The sequence below is a fragment of the Leguminivora glycinivorella genome, chromosome 2 (assembly GCF_023078275.1).
Source record: "Leguminivora glycinivorella isolate SPB_JAAS2020 chromosome 2, LegGlyc_1.1, whole genome shotgun sequence".
NCBI classification, from domain to species: domain Eukaryota; kingdom Metazoa; phylum Arthropoda; class Insecta; order Lepidoptera; family Tortricidae; genus Leguminivora; species Leguminivora glycinivorella.
In genome coordinates, this window is record NC_062972.1 from 28,055,621 (window position 1) to 28,073,526 (window position 17,906).

Here is a 17,906-nt window from a genome sequence, read left to right on the forward strand (position 1 = left end):
TTATTTCTTATCACAACTAAATAACATAATATGAGGTTAGAAAATCCTTATTCAGTATTTTAGACCATTTTGGAATTTAGTTGAATTTTCTGAATGTACGGCACACAGCGCCATCTATTTTACACCAACAACAATAAATTCCGTCGGTAAAGCAGCGCGCAATTGGCAAGTGGCGCTTGCTCTGTTTTACCGACCGAACAATGACGAGCTGTCATGGCGAACCGTGGTGTACGTTTTCGTGCACGATAAAACAAAAATAATGATTCCTATTAGGAATATCTTAAATAAGTGCTTGAAGAACTGCTGTGGTTACTCTAAAGTATCATGATTAACGTGTGCAAGTTATAATTAGACTTAAGTTAGTGAAAATGGACAAGAAAAATGCGATTCGGAGAGCCAAAAGGCCTTCTAAGGTTCTTGAAGAAAACTATTGGGACTGCAGCGTTTGTACGTACAGGAACAATGCAGAAGCCTTCAAGTGCTCGATGTGCGACGTCAGGAAAGGTAATTAGGATAGAATTATAACGGTGTTATTAACCCTTTGTCCTCAATGTCCTTTGGAGAGTTAAACGACCTGTAGTTTCAACATTTCTATGCATAATCGAGCCACGTATGAGAATTCTGCGGTTTTTGCATCAACCGCAAAGCGGATTCATCTCAAGTGCTATGATATACCGAAATTCTTTGACGCGAATCTAACCTAAATGCTGTACCTACTTGGAATATCGATTAAAGTTTTGTCTGAGGCGTCTAATGCCTAACTATATCGTCGTAAGCCTAAGTTCGTACAATAGAACGCTCCGCATCTTTGTGTAACATAGATGTAATAAGGTATATTCCTTGTCTACTCTAATTTCTATATCTAATTTTGAATGTCGATGCAAAAACAAGTAGAACATTTATCGAACTGGTGTATTAATCTAAAGCTTTCATACGTGTAATCTGAAATCTGAGTAATATCAATTTTATTTCTCTAAAAGTTTACTTTTCCTCCTAATTTCTACATGCACTTAAATTTTATGTCGAATAAAAATGTACCGATATCGGTAATGTAAACAAATTCCCTCGTAAATTTAGTTCTGAAATCGACCGGCATATCGAGTGGCATCACCGTCGCGTATAACCCGACTAAACAGAAATGCTGTCTGTTAGATAGTGGAGCTGTAGAAATGCGTGTTTTTAATTTGGTCGGGTGATTAATGCATTCATTGACCCCTGGTGACGTTTCGCAGGTAATGTAGGACACAAGTTCACGTATGCACTTGTTTTATTTGATTAGACTTCGGAGTAGAAGAGTCAAGGTAGCGTTAGTCTAATTTATGATTTCTCGCTACTTGACTAGCATCTAAAAATGGTTGTGATTTAAACCTATTTAAGATTGTTACTTTAACGTGCTATTATGGATTTCGACCAGCATCGTATTCCGATGCGATATACGTATAAATGATAAAATAATACTTTTGTAAACAAAATAAAACTGAAATTTCAATTTCGGCAAAAAATGTTTCAAAAGACAACAAACGCTAAACATATAAAAACATATAAAAATCACGTAATTTTCATACATTTAGGTTTTGATTTGCATTTACTGTACATTATTTTTAATTTTAATAAGCACGAGATAGGCCCCTACCCCTATTCTCGGTTGGGCCCCTAAACTTGTGGAATGTCCAGGCACATCGACCCGAAAGCCGCGCATCAACCCGGCGCTGGTGGCGGCGCAGGCGGCCGGCACCGCCCCCACCAGTTCTCAGAAGAGGCCGCGCTCCGCCAACTCGCTCAAAAAGAAGCGCAGACCCCCGCGCCTTAGTAATGTCGACCGCAGCTCCGCTCAGACCAGAGAGGTATGTCTGTACTAGCCCCCACCAGCTCTCAGAAGAGGCCAACTCGCTCAAAGGTCGTCCGACCGCGCCACATGGATGGGGCGCGCCGCGACACAGCCCCCACAGCGCCCAGCGCGGAAGGGGCCACTCACACCCCAACAGGGGTGTCGAACGACAACTCACCACCATCAAGAAGAGGCAGCCTCCTCGCCTTAGCAATGTCGACCGCAGCTCCGCTCAGACCAGAGAGGTACGTCTGTACTAGCCCCCACCAGCTCTCAGAAGAGGCCGCGCTCCGCCAACTCACTCAAAAAGAGTAGACCCGGTCTTAGCAATGTCGACCGCAGCTCCGCTCAGACTAAAGAGGTAATACGTATTTTATTTTAGCCTGACACCACTCAAAAAGAAATGTTCAATGAGGCTCACTGTGTGACTCTGTGACCTGTGTTAATTAAACCCAGTAAGTTAGTTACCTACTCGATTTTTAAACTGTGAACTATTTGACTACCAGCAGGCCGCACAAACTGCCAGCTCACCTTACAAACCTTTTGTTACAATATAATCTCTTCCACCAGGTAACAGTAAGCGGGGTCACGGTAGTTATCACAGAATACAAGCCCAAGAAATCAGTCTCAAGTAGCTCGAGCGACGTGGAATCCTCCAACGACGCGCGTCCGTGATGCCAACGTCATTTCCACAAGGTTTGGCTTATGTCAGGCACTTAAACAGTGCTCGACGGATTCTCATACACCTGAAGGCTTTTTGTACTATGTGTAGTACAGTGGGTTTCGTTCGAGATACTAAAATTAAGTTCTCGCGCATGTACTAGTAGGTACCGTTTTGTTTCGTCAAGCTCGAATCACAAACTTGAGACGGAAAAATTGAGTAAGGAATGTAAGGATGAATTTTTGTTTTCTTGTATCCTAAGTATCCTATATTTCAATGACGGTTAGATATTTTCTGTTAGTATACATGTTCGATTATTAATTATTATTCATTCACTAACATCACGTATTGACATATATCATTATATCATTAACTTCTCGAAACCGAAAATAATGTGGAGATCAATAGTACCCAGAAATATATATTTGCAAATTGAAAATTGGGTACTTACACCAGTACACATCTTGTAAACCTCCAAGTCCCTATGAGTCATGATTCAAGCTGAACGAAGAATCCCATACACATAGACTATGTGTAACTATCCCCCGAAGTATTTCCAGCTCGCTGTTCCGCGGAATATATTGCAAGCGCAGACTCATAGCAGCCTTTACGCCCGAGACTGTTGTATCTTTACGAGTGTTATTTAAAAATACGAAATGTAGTTCTCATAGTCAAGTGGCCTTCAGAAAGAGATACTTTTTTTTTTTTAATAAAATAAAAAATACTACTTATTATGAACAGAGATCGCACGGATTTGCGACGTTGGGGCCGTCTTTTGAATTTCGACCATTCGATTTCGTGAATTTTTCAATAATATCTCAACAGCATTTTAAATACTAATATATTGCAAGCGCAGACTCACAGCAGCCTTTACGCCCGAGACTGTTGTATCTTTACGAGTGTTATTTAAAAATACGAAATGTAGTTCTCATAGTCAAGTGGCCTTCAGAAAGAGATACTATTTTTTTTGAAATAAAATAAAAAATACTACTTATTATGAACAGAGATCGCACGGATTTGCGACGTTGGGGCCAACTTTTGAATTTCGACCATTCGATTTCGTGAATTTTTCAATAATATCTCAACAGCATTTTAAATACTACTATCAGAATCGAAAATTAAAATTACTAGCCCTTCTTTTTCAAAACTAGCATTCGTCGTTCTCCAGACAGTTCCGAACGGCGAATTCATGTGTTCGCAATTCAAAAATCGGTCCCATTCTTAGAGACTTGCGTTATTTTGAAGACATTTAGTATCAGACGACGCAAAAAAATACGATCTCTGATTATGAAATATAAATTGTAAAAAAATCCATTTATTTATTGACGAATTTTCATTTATCATATTTATTATGTACTTCATGAAGTTTAGTACATTCGGTATCGTGGGTTGAACAAATTGAAAATTTGCACAAAGTTTTGGAGGCTTTGACATTTTGTTTACGTAGATAATGTGTCCGTCAGGATCGCGTGAACGATGTCTGAATCGTCACAAAATTTGCACCAAATAACTGTACCTAAACTGTACTAAACTGTACCTATAGCGAAAAAAACTGTACCTCAAGCAATCACGCATTAAATAGATAGCTACATGGACACGCCATTCTGACGTCAGGTTGGCGCGCATAGCCGTGTATCGCCCCAACGTGTGGGAACTATGTTCTGGATCATATATCAATAAACTGTACCTAAACTGTACTTCATAAAACTGCCAAAAATAATATTTAAATCACACATGATATCGGTCAAATCAACGACAAAAAATTTTACTGCTCATTATGTTATTATGTATGTTTTGCCTATCAATTTCCAACAGGCGCTTGTTTTCTCGTAATACATGTATTAAATGCACATAAATTATTCATTACTTCTGCCTTAGTGCGTTTTCACATTATCCGATCCGATATCGGATGTCGGACCGTTATCCCATACATTACAGGCGTCATATTGGATTTTTTCTATAGAAATCCTTCCGACATCCGATATCGGATCGGATAATGTGAAAACGCACTAAGGCAGAAGTAATGAATAATTTATGTGCATTTATTACATGTATTACGAGAAAACAAGCGCCTGTTGCAAATTGATAGGCAAAACATACATAATAACATAATGAGCAGTAAATTTTTTTGTCGTTGATTTGACCGATATCACGTGTGATTTAAATATTATTTTTGGCAGTTTTATGAAGTACAGTTTAGGTACAGTTTATTGATATATGATCCAGAACATAGTTCCCACACGTTGGGGCGATACACGGCTATGCGCGCCAACCTGACGTCAGAATGGCGTGTCCATGTAGCTATCTATTTAATGCGTGATTGCTTGAGGTACAGTTTTTTCGCTATAGGTACAGTTTAGGTACAGTTATTTGGTGCAAATTTTGTGACGATTCAGACATCGTTCACGCGATCCTGACGGACACTAGATAATGAGTAAATTATCTATAAAAAATCTAAACATAAATATTTTTCTAGTAAGTTAAATTTTCATAGTGTTTCACCTAAGTGGTGAATCAGCATTTTTCTACATTTGTACATAATTAGTAGTACTAACTCAAATATGCTGATATAATTATTTTTCTTTAAATAAATGAACACTTTTTTTGCGAGAAAAAGCTCGGGAAGTACGAGTATGATCATTGAATACTTGGTACCAAAATAAAAAATAATGGCGTTTTGGGTTAGCTATACTAATCGTATGCATTTTTGAAAATGCTTAATTGAATTTATAGAATGTAATTAGGATTGCGAAGTGGAAAGTGTAAATATTGGGAAGACCAGCTGGTCACTGCCAAAATGATAAAATGCATGTATATAATTGATTTTAATAGGCACTGGTGAGAAGTGGCACTTTGACACTGAACTAAGGAAGTCAATGTCAACTTATCTGTCAAACATGATAGTTACTTAATTCATTTTGATACTACGTAAATGCAATGAGGGACATAATGTCTAAAACCATTGACGTAGAAAGCGATCATAATAATGTGTGCATATTTCTTTTTAGATTGACAATTGAACAAAGGTAAAATTTATTGTTGCTTTATTTTCGAAACCCTAAACAAGATAGGAGTGATCGTTCAAAAATATAATAGAAATAGTAGTTGCTTGTATAGTGTAAGACGGTATAAGTAATCACTCAATTTAAGTGACAGTTTTGGTCGATCGTTTTGGGAAATACATGAAAATTGATGGTCAATGTTAATATTGAAAGGTTTATTATTTCCTTTGGTATTTTTCGTGGAAACTACGTATTTAATGCTGATCTCTTATTTAATTATTATTGGAAGTTTTTGTCACACTTTTTAGTTTTGCGTATCGTAACTCGAGTTTCGTCTCTCTATCTCTCTCTAAATTATTTGTAATCAATTAATCTCATGGTATTAAAATGGCCGAAATGTTAAATAAGCTGCAGGGCGTCTTTTTCTAATGGCATAAGGATGGGTAGTCTATCTCGCGGCGACATAATTTCGCGCCAATCACGTGCTAGCCCTGCCGATCTTGTTTGACTCTATATTTTATCCACCTACCATACTCGCACATTTATTTTCATGAGAGACGCGTAATTATTATATGTATGTATGTATAGGCTTACTAAAAAAAAATTGCTACAAAAGCAATACCTAGAAATGAATTTGATTAAAATACGCACAATTGAATTAAACTGTTGATACATGTTATCACAAAATTAAATAATTGATATTAAAATAATGAGAAGGTAATTTATATTTTTTAAACGTATAATGCATCACTTGACAATTTATACATTATTTTATTTATGTAATGATTTGAACTGGCGTGTTTATTATTGGTCTACAAAAATAATAAATAAAGCCTTTTCTTAGGCAGAAGAGCAGAGCTAATATTATTTTTAATTTTATTTACACGCAGAGGAGAACGTATGTTTTTAAATAATGAGTTTTGCGTTTACAGCCGGACAAAAAAGAATTGAAAATAATAGGGACGCCACCGTCTATGTAAAACCGATTTGCATAAGGCATCTATTGAGTCAATTTGTATGAGAACAGTAAGTGTTGCTATGATAAAATAAAAAGTTAGTTCCAATTCTACTCTTTTTTGCCAGGCTTAGAATTTGAGATATAACCTTTTTTAAAGACCAATAAACAATTGAACAGCAAGGCATTTTAGATATATATGTTTTGCTATTGTTATAAATAAAAAAGCAGAACTGACTGTGTTTTAAGCAAAATTGCTAATTAAAAAAATCCTAGGCAAATAGATTATATAAGACCACAAGTTTATTATATAACAATTAGATGGAAATCTGTACGTAATAGATCCTTTGTTCTTACTTTCTTTTGTGTTTAGATAAATTATAAGAATCCTTAGGGAGCTAGAGTTCTTCATAGTATTATTTCCGTACTGGACTTTCTATAGTTTCTCTTTATTCCATATTTTGTATAATGTCTAAATAAGTTACCAAAAATCTGTCGGTCCTTTTCTGTGTTCCTTGCGTTTTTTTAAGTATTTATTTTAGCTGTAAGTCGAATAATTTTCATTAGCGTTAGAGTAATCGTTATATATTTTAAGAACTTGAAGTAATTAGTTAGGTGCCCAATGATCATCAACATGTTTTCATGTAGAATTATTTTAATTACATGAAATATTTCTAACTTGTCTTCAATAATTTGCGGAACCATTTTACTGCTTAACTCAAATAATTATTTATTAATGGTCGAAGATTTTTTATTTCCTGATATTTCATTAAGTAATACTTTTGTAATGTCTTTTGTTATTCGTTCGCTTCCACATCCTAAATCATATTGGGAGAATTTTTTCCATTTCTAATGTCATCTCATGCTGTAGTAGAAAAGAAAAAAAATCTTGATTTCTATGGAATACGGATTATTACTTTATGGCCAATAATGAATCATAGTAATTATTCATTATTCATTTTTTATTATTTTACTTATTACATTGTTTCACCAATAACCACACTAACGGGCATTTTCGCGAGAACAATCACATTTTTTTCTTTTTCTAAGGTAGGTAAATTTTATGTTTTTCCTACTCAGAATTACGAGCCCTTTCGATCTAGGATAAAAACAAGAGACAACAAAATGGTCTCAAAATTTTCTATTGTTTTGCATACTTTCCACTTTGTAACCGCTGTACAAAAGTGTTTGAAAAATAGTAACAAAGTGGAAAAATTGAATTTGGGACGCTTTTTTCCGCCTAGTAGAATGGAAAGGGCTCGTGATTCTGAGTAGGATAAACATAAAATTTTGAAAATCTTTCGCGAACATGCCCTAACATGTCTTTTTTGTAGGAAATGACTGAAATGTGTATATCCAGATGATATTACACACATATTAAAAAGAGAATTACATACTTTTTGTGTGTCTGAAACATATACAGATACTATTCTTCATTCATCTTCCATCGAAATGCTTTTCATGTCAATTTAACTCAATAGGTGTACATTACAAAATGTTGTTTGCCAATTGGTAGTAAAGTATTTGAATTTTTTGTATTTTCTATGGTTTGTATTCGCTACAGATAACATATTTTTGTACGAATAGCGTAGTGGCTCCGGTTTCGATACATCAGTTAACCTAATTGTATGTAGATTAATGTTAATTATTTCTAAGTATGTATCGATGTGCGGTCCTGTATATAAAGATGTGGAATTTATTGTATTTTGTTTTATTTATTACGATTAAGAGATTTAAGAGGCAAATAATCTACAATATGTCAAAAAAGTGTAGGAATTAACAATTGTAGTGCCGTCCCTTTCAAACCAATATGTGTGAGTAATTAAACGTTGCGTTGCTGCCACATTTTAATTTCTACTCTTTTTTGCTAATTTGTAAATCGAAATTGAAGTTAATGATTTCAATAGTGAAAACCGAAGGAATAATGGTTGAACATAATTTCTTTATAATCCAAAGGAATGCAACTCTGCTGGGTGCTTGGATGCTAGTGTACGAAATTTAACAGCAAATATTATCAATTCATCAGTAACGGCACGTAACGGTATACCTAAATTTGTGTGGCCATCTTAACCCTTTAGGTAACCATTTGTCGCTTGTTTCTAGTCATTCCGTTTTGAACTGCAATTGTTATTGAAGAGATGCGTTTTTGTTTCAAGTATACCTATTGGCAAGTATTTGGCCGCTACTGATTAAAGGGTTATCCGTTTTCGTTCTTGCCTCAAGTTCTTACGACGTTGCAATAAGCACTTAGTCACCATCAAAATCTTCTTACAACGTTACAGTAAGAACAGGGCTCTGCCATATCTCATTTCATACCTCGGTTTTGGTTGTATCAGTGACAGTTGCTGATAATCGAAACTTTACGTTACCAAACTGTGGTAGGGCGTATCGTTGCTTCTCGATACGACAGGTAGGATAGCAGGATCGCGAAACTGATACTCAACCATAACTTATGAAGATAAAGTGTAATATAGGCATGTATAACTCGCAAGTAGGCTGGTGGTCTTCGAGTGACAACCCTGCAGGCTGACGCGGCATCGCTTTGAACAGTTTGAGCGCGGCGGCGTTTTTGTAGTGAAGGCTGCGGCGAGGTAGGGTTGACAGATTGAGATTATAGCGCGTACGACGTGAGGGTGCGGCGTTTATACATCGTAGGATAGTGTGTTCTGTAGATATATCTCGCAGGTAGTCACGAGTGACAACCCTGGAGGCCAAGGCTGACGCGGCATCGTTTTGAACGCGCGGCGTTTTTGTAATGCGAGGTAGGGTTGACAGATTGAGATTATAGCGCGTTCGACGTGAGGGTGCAGCGCTATGTATATGTATATCGTAGTAGGATAGTGTGGTCTCTAGATATATCACGCAGGTAGCCGCGAGAGACATTCCTACAGGCCAGGTTGATGCAGCATCGTTTTGAACGCGGCGGCGTTTTTGTAGTGATGGCTGCGCCGAGGTACGGTTTACAGATTGAGATTATAATCCGTTCGACGTGAGGATACGTTCCGTAGCTGTTAGTCCACATCTTTGGAAAAGCTAAACAGACGTAAAGATTCGGGTTATGATGAAATTATTATGATCTCATCTTTATATCACACCAAGTTAGTCAGTTTCTTTTTGCGCACACCGTAGTTTGGAAAACTGGATATTTCAAGATTACTTAATTGTATGCCTACGACCGGTAAGGTTGAGTAGTATATGGTATGGTAAGATTTAAATTAGCATAGTCGGTACTTAGTAGCTATTTTTGAGTCTGGTTGAGCCCACTGAGCATGAAACTTACAATAACTTGCAGTAAGTTTACATACCTCACATTTGTAAGTTTAGAACGTAAAGTCGGAGAAATATGACAACAACATTCAACTTATTGGTAATTTGAAACTTTCAGAAAATTAGTAGTGCTATATTATTGTAACATGACAAATGAAAACTAATATTATAATTTTGCAAGGATGTTTTGATCACAAGTTATTTAAATGTTCATTTATTACATTGCTGCAACAAGGTATTAGCTATATTACATATGCAACGTTACAGCAACATTAACTTTTAAACATCAAGTTTTCAATGTTACTTCAATGTCTAAACTTAAAGTTTCCCAAATGTTCAAAATCAATATTACTGCAATTCACCACTTGAAATATTGATTTTATGCAGTTGCTGCAATATCAGAAATTAAGATTTGCTTCAATAAAACCTATTGATATAACCGGTATATTTATTTTGTAACATTACAGGTAATTATAAATACAATGTCACAGCAATTGTTTTTTTTAAGAATTAATATCTCAATGTTGCACCAATTTTAAATAATAACGTTTATTAAACATTTAACATCAATATCACAGTCATTGACCGTTTTAAATATATTTTTTATAATTTTGCTGCGTTATCACAAATTGATATTTCCTTTAATGAATCTATTTTAGAATCTATAAATATTACCCGTATCAAAATAGCATAACATCAGGGCAAATTATAAACACAATAGATGTTTTATTAGCTATATTATTAGATTTTTCAGATTGTTTTTTTACTGCTTGGTGGGTAGGTATCTAGGTATTAGGGTAAGTTACATCAAGGACGAATTTCATTTCGAAAACCCTATACGTTTTGAAAGACCTATGTTGGATATCCAAGGACTCCATCACGAACCACTCAATAGATTCATCCCCAGCATGCAGTTTACTAGTCTCACGCGGCCCGTCCGCGCGGATCGCGACCAATTTATATGATGATGTTGTCGTCCGCGCGGACCCGTTAACGCATAAATCCAGTGCGGATCGCTCCGCGCGGTCGGTCCATGACGTAAAACCATCCTAATGCGAGGGTGACGCTGTAGGTACAAGTATAACGACGTTAGTGCGTTTTCATCTTGGATTTTTTCCATTAAAATCCTTCCGACATCCGTTATTCGGATCGGATAATGTGAAAACGGCCTTACGTGTGCACCCTGGCAGGCATTACTAAGTATAGTCGAGCGATACCTAAATGATGATGATGTTTTATCATTTATCGCGCGACCATACTTGCCTCCCCACCGTAGCGGCGTGTGCATCAGTGGGGTTCGGGCCAAGCCACGTACAGCACGGGAAGCATGGTCGCGCGATAGACGATAAAATATCAGGCCGTCCCTATCGCACTTAAAAATAGTGCGATAGGGACGGCCTGCTATTTTATCGTCTATCGCGCGACCATGCTTCCCGTGCTGACCACGTAATATTATATTGTGGAACTGGTAAAGCTAGGAACATATTATGGGTCTCGACCGCGGACGCGATGTGGATAATGAATATACACTGAAGCTAGAAACATACTACGCGGACGTCAGTCGTAAATCGACCGCGACCGCGACCGATCAGTGTGCACGGAACAAAACATCCAGCGAGCCAGATTTCGATCGGACGTCCATGCGCTCAAGGCCACGTCCACGTCCGTCGACCGATAGTTTGCACGGTTATGTTTATTTCCATTGTCCAGATTCCCGTCCGCGGTCGATTTACGACGGACGTCCGCGTAGTGTGTTCCTTTGGAGGACAAACAGGTGTTTTTTTAGTTTATGAATAGTGAAAAAACCAATTCATGTAGAATAATATCGTTTACTTTCCTGACATCTTATACAAATAAAGCTAGGAACATACTACGCGGACGTCCGTCGTAAATCGACCGCGACCGCGACCGATCAGTGTGCACGGAACAAAAACATCCAGCGAGCCAGATTTCGATCGGACGTCCATGCGCTCAAGGTCACGTCCACGTCCGTCGACCTATAGTTTGCACGGTTATGTGTAATGTCATTGTCCAGATTCCCGTCCGCGGTCGATTCACGACGGACGTCCGCGTAGTGTGTTTCTAGCATTAAGCTAGGAACATACTACGCGGACGTCCGTCGTAAAACGACCGCGACCGCGACCGAACAGTGTGCACGGAACAAAACATCCAGCGAGCCAGATTTCGATCGGACGTCCATGCGCTGAAGGCCACGTCCGCGTCCGTCGACCGATAGTTTGCACGGTTATGTGTATTTCCATTGTCCAGATTCCCGTCCGCGGTCGATTTACGACGGACGTCCGCGTAGTGTGTTCCTAGCTTTATTCAGTACATACCATTTAGATTATATCATCATCTGTATCATCATTGCCATCATATTATGAAAGGGTTGTGCAAAGTAATCGAAAGAGAATAATAATAAATATAATATAACATAAAATATAACAGTATTTTCTATCAATTGTATCTTTGCGGGCCCGCGCACACGGATGCAACAGTTGCACGGCAACATCTTTTGTCTCTGTTGTCAACTTGTCACTCCTTGTACGCACAACAAAGACAAAAAATAACTGTTGCATCCGTGTGTGCGGGAGCGTTCTTTGACATTATTTCAGTGTTGCCAGGTCCAATTTGAATAAAATCAGAAGACACGTGTTCTAAAAATCAGGAGACATAAATAATTCGTCACTACTTTAAAAAAAACTCGTATCTTCATCTGTCAATGAAAAGAAAATTGTAGTAAGTATCTAAGGAATGCATATAGACTTACTGCGTTTTAACTTTGAGGAACAGCGTGAGATACGAGATTTTTTAAAAGTAGTGACGAATTGGCTCCAAAGTCATAGATTGATAAAGCCTGACCAGAAATATAATATGAGAACTATTTTCTTCATACTAAACTGCAATGTCACCCCATACATCAGAATAAACAGCGCCCTCTTGACAATAATAGTCATATATTTCTGGTCAGGCTTTAGTACCTATTATTCTTCGATAAATTTATTTTCACAATTATTTGCAACATTTACATTAATAAAATTATTTAAAGAAAATTATGGCCAAGCAAATACTGTCGTTTAAAAAAGGCGCCTAATTCAAATTTTCTATGGCACAATAACCCTTCGCCGATGTTTCAAATTTGGCGCTTATTTTAGGATTTCGTAGTCAAATAGGAATCCTTATAGTTTCGCCATATTTGTCTGTCTGTCTGTCCATCCGCCCGTCCGTCCGTCCGTCCACGAATAATCTCAGTGACCGTTAGGACTGGAAACCTCTGAAATTTGCTTTTGCTGAAATGCAAAAATAAAAAGTGGAAAAATAAAATAATAATATAATAAGTTTTATTAGGGTTCGGTTGCAATCTGTAATTTTTACCAGTAAAAGATGAGGGTCTAAATAGCCATGAAAAAATAATGCCATGACATGAGGTGGGGTCCATACCTTTCCATTCGATCTTGAAAGTCAATTTTTTAGTTTTTCGTAAATAACTCGTAAACGGTGGCCCACAGCAAAAAAATATGTTAAACAAAAAATATCTACATAAAATTTCCTACAAAAAAGATTATGTACGTTTTTTCGATAGGATCAATATACATATAAATGGATTATTTAGTGAGAAAGTTTTTTTTAATCAATCACATGCTTCGTTTTTCGTCAATATGTACCTCGTAAACGGTGGCCCACAGCAAAAAAATATGTTAAACAGAAAATATCTACATAAAATTTCCTATAAGAAAGGTTATATAGGTTTTTTCGCTAGGATCAATTTTTTAGTTGGAAAGTATTTTTAAATAGATTACATGGGCCGTTTTTTGTTAATAACTCGAAATCGGTGGCTCACAGCCAAGAATAATGTTATACAGAATCAATCTACATAAACTTTTTTAATATTATGTAGATTAATTCTGTGTAACATTATTTTTGGCTGTGGCTACTGTTTACGAGTTATTTACGAAAAACTAAAAAATTGACTTTCATGATCCGAATGGCAGGGTACGGACCCCACATCATGTCGTGGCATTATTTTTTCATGGCTATTTAGACCCTCATCTTTTACTGGTAAAAATGACAGATTGCCTCAAGAAACTTTTTTGGAATTTTTTTTTACCACTTTGCACTGTTCTGGCACGGTGAAGCGCCCGGCCAAATTATCTGGCATAAACACTAAGCGACTTCTGAGGAACTCTACTTTCACTTTTTAATAATTCCAGGTTGCCTCAAACACCTTTTTTGGCCCAAAAAATTAAATCTTTAAACATTCATAGCTCGATAAAGCCCCGCTCCCCAGCTGCCAGACTTGCAGACCTGATATTGGTTATGATCAGAGAATCATCTGAGCACCTTTCCAGGTTGCCTCAAGGACCTACTCCAAAATCCTGCCAGCTCTTGGACCAAAACGCAAACTGTGGGATGTTTTATCTCGCAGTTAATTTATTTATTGATTTTTATTTTTATTTTTTTTTATACTACGTCGGTGGCAAACAAGCATACGGCCCGCCTGATGTAAAGCGGTCACCGTAACCTATGGACTGGCTATGGATTAGCTATACTTTAGTTAGACATTGTTAAACAGACCCTAAATATTTTTAACGTCGTCAAAAGATTTTAACAGTGTATTCCTGACCACTTTTAGAGACTATAATGTCATGTACTTATACTTTTCTGGATATCGCCTAGCTTCAGAGTTATTACCAATTGAAAAAAATCTAATTGTTACTCAGTAAAAAAGATCTTTTTAAGGGAGTTGATGCCACTATGGAGATTAGTTTCACTATCCTCATTGATAAATGTCAAAAAGTTAAAAGTAAAATCTTTCAAGAATTATGTTTTTAGAAAAAAAAGTTAAAACTCGTTTCAAGTGCTAGTTTTATGAAAAACATTTACTTTTTACGTAAAAATACATTCAGAAACAAAATTCATGTACTTAATATTTTTTGTTTGATTTACACAAAAAATGGGTGGTTAAATATATTTCGGCTTATTCACTCCCACGGTGTATAAAAGGGATTTAGGATATACAAGAAGCAAGGCCTTTGACACTGTCTCAGTTACCTTACCATCCTACTCAAAAAGCTAGAACATTGGGGGATTCGGTGGCATAGCTGGGCATTAACTCTTTAATCCGTTAATCGTTAATTAACGAAGTTAACGTTTCGATTAACGGATTAACTTTTAAGTTAACTTTAAAAGTTGTTAACGGATTCGTTAACTTCCGTTAAATTTATCCTAGTCCGTTAATCGTTAATCTAGCATGGCAGGCGCCATCGGCGCAGCGAAAAACACGTTGTGAACGCTACTGGAAAAACCCGATGTCGATCGTTAAAAATACAAAATTATATACAGGATGTAACATTAATTCCGGTGATCCATTGAAGATCATAACCGGTATCGAGTAGCGGTTACGAATGCCACTTCCTTTTTTAAAATAAACACCATGAAAATTAAAGGTACTATAGAAGGTAATCATAAGTGGGCATTAATTCGTTAATCCGTTAATCGTTAATTAACGAAGTTAACATTTCGATTAACGGATTAACTTTTAAGTTAATCCGTTTAAAAAATGTTAACGGACTCGTTAACTTCCGTTAAATTTCTCCGAGTCCTGTAATCGTTAATCTAGTAGAGCTCAGGCGCCATCTGCGTTGCGAAAAACACGTTCTGAACTAGCGTTCAGAACGTGTTTTTGAACAACTTTAAGTGGAATCTTGGGACCTCTATTATATAAGCGGAATCCATTTTTTTTGTAAATTTCTTATTTTTACCTCTGCAACTGGAAGCAGTCGTCTCCGAAACCTCTATGAGTGGAAAAGCTTGGCATTATAGAATTTGTTCGAAACTATAAAAGCCCTAAGTACGGCAAACCCTATGATTTGCCGGTAAATCCTAGGTTTTACCGATGTCGATTGCTAAAAGTCCGAAATAATATCTAAAAAAGTATTCTTCACGTGGATTTGCTTTTACTAACTTTGATTCGGTGAATTCTAAGCTTTACCATGGCGACTGTTGTAGTGATAGGGCTGCAAATTCGAGCCCTATTTACGACCACATTCGCTTCCCTAGCGTCAGTGTGTGCCACAACAGTCCCGTCACCGCCAGCATCTCTCCTGACACAGCTCTTGGCAGTAGCTCAGGCGATCACTGCCTTCCACGTGCAGCCTAGAGTTCAATAGGCTAGCTGTACTTCGGCCTTTTACAGAAATATAATACGTTATAGTGGATACTGATGCAACTAAATTTTTAAAGAAAAGTTCTTTTTTTTTCACGTGTTAACGGATTAACGATTAACTTTAACTTACGTTAAATTTGTCAAAATGTATCGCTTTAACGATTAACGAAGTTAACTTTTTTAGTAACGGATTAGCGATTAACGAAGTTAACTATTTGATTAACGGTGCCCAGCTATGAAAGTAATGTATAAGCCGTAGGATTTATCTTCGGCAATTATGTTACATAGTGTATAAGCCAGTATTGTTCTCTTTGCTTCGCTTTTTACTAACGTTGACTCGGTGAATCCTAGGTTTTTATCATGGCGATTGTGTCAGGGACGCTAATTGAATCGATAATTTGTGAGTGTAGTGTACACTGGAAAACGTCCCACTTTGTCGAATGCTATAAAGCCACTTTGTCAGTATATTCATATAATAAACAAGTAAATCTCACCTTAATGGTAACCAACAAAGTGGGTCGTTTTAATAAACACACACATTTGTTGACATTTCGGGTTTGGACCTATTGACATCAGGGATGTTTTGAGAGGCGTTTCATTTTTTTTAAGTGTTATGCTTATGATGATTCCATTTCACCAACGTCAAGATTTCCGATACAAATTTCTAATTTGTCGCCTTTTTTACTACCAAAATTTGGTTGACCATCTATAAACAAAATTGTTTATAGTGAATTGGTACTTTTATTACTTAAGAGCGCTTTCAAAAAATCTGCTTGCTCGCATTTCGACGCCGGCGGCGCTGGCGTGCGCCTGTGTGCAGACGCACACTATAACCAGAAGCATAACGATTGTAGCCTGCGGTACAGACATACCGTGCGATCCTCTTCGAACCAACCTTACGTGCGGCTAGAGCGAAAGGGATAGCATTCATGGTCGGTACCGCCACGCCGTCAGTAGCGTTCATCGATTTAAACTTCTCTAGATACACTATCACCTACAAATTCGGCACTCAAAAGTGTCCGATCGCTTAGTTGCAAATGTGTGCGTCCAGTTGACAAACGAAAACTTCGCAATGTAGTAAAAACTACTTTCATTTTTTTACAAAAACAACGTTATTTCTTAGTACTTAAAGTTCAATTTCAAATGCAAGCAATTGGCGGTTATGACATTAATGAATGTGATCATCGCGAAAGCCATAAAATTTTATTACCGCAGATCGCAGGTGTGCATATTTTAAAAAAAATCTACGTCTTATTGCAACCAACTTAAGTTTAATTTCGTTTGCGCTGCAACAATCTAAACGCCATTTTTACATTGGGAACGAGGATGGACAGAGGCATCATGGGAGTCGCGCTATGAGATGAAAGGCGAGAATGAGGAAATTTGCGGTATTTTTGCGAAAAACTGTTTTAAAAAATCCTATTAGATAGAAAATTTCTTAAGGAACAAAACGTTTGGTATAACATTTTTCGAGATGTTGCGTATTTTAAGCGAAAAAAAATGAGTTTTTACTGTACGATATTTTTATTGATATTATCTCAAACAAAAAAAATATATAAGGTACGGCGGGACAATTTGGACTGGGGGACAATTGCAACTGAACTGATTAATATCTCCACGTTTTGCAATGTTTGCATTATTAAATAGAGTCAACTGAGGTATATATATATATATATATATATATATATATATATATATATATATATATATATATATATGTGTGTGTGTGTGTGTAGGTATGTATATATATAACATATGTGTGTGTGTGTGTGTGTGTGTGCGTGTAGTGAGTGTATGTGTAGCGATTATGACTGTGAAGGTAAACAGTTGAGGGATTGTATGTGGTGTGTGTGAGGGTGCACTTGGAGAATATGAATTAAGTAGCTATTAAAACAAAGAAGAATTGAACGATGACATTAATTTATTATTCTACGTATAATTTCTTTCAAAGCTTTGTTTGGGTAAATCTTCTCTCCGCTCCTCAGCTATAATCTTGCGCCATTTTTCCCTTTCAACGTCTTGTTTTG

At 36.9% G+C, this 17,906-nt stretch overlaps 1 protein-coding gene across 1 annotated transcript; it reads left to right on the forward strand.

The window, feature by feature from the left end:
* The first annotated feature begins 213 nt into the window (after nt 1-213).
* LOC125240662 (YY1-associated factor 2) lies at nt 214-8,145 on the forward strand. Its single transcript, XM_048148668.1, has 3 exons — nt 214-504; nt 1,675-1,844; nt 2,399-8,145. The coding sequence occupies exons 1-3, from the start codon at nt 369-371 to the stop codon at nt 2,501-2,503; spliced, it is 411 nt and encodes a 136-aa protein (XP_048004625.1). The 5' UTR covers nt 214-368; the 3' UTR covers nt 2,504-8,145.
* The last annotated feature ends 9,761 nt before the right edge of the window (nt 8,146-17,906 follow it).

Bases quoted from the DNA above. Each gene is read 5' to 3' on its own strand.
- LOC125240662 (XM_048148668.1), top strand. From the start codon at position 369: ATGGACAAGAAAAATGCGATTCGGAGAGCCAAAAGGCCTTCTAAGGTT. The intron at 505-1,674 runs GTAATTAGGATA...TGGAATGTCCAG, and splicing joins GATGTGCGACGTCAGGAAAG to GCACATCGACCCGAAAGCCG. The intron at 1,845-2,398 runs GTATGTCTGTAC...CTCTTCCACCAG, and splicing joins GCTCCGCTCAGACCAGAGAG to GTAACAGTAAGCGGGGTCAC.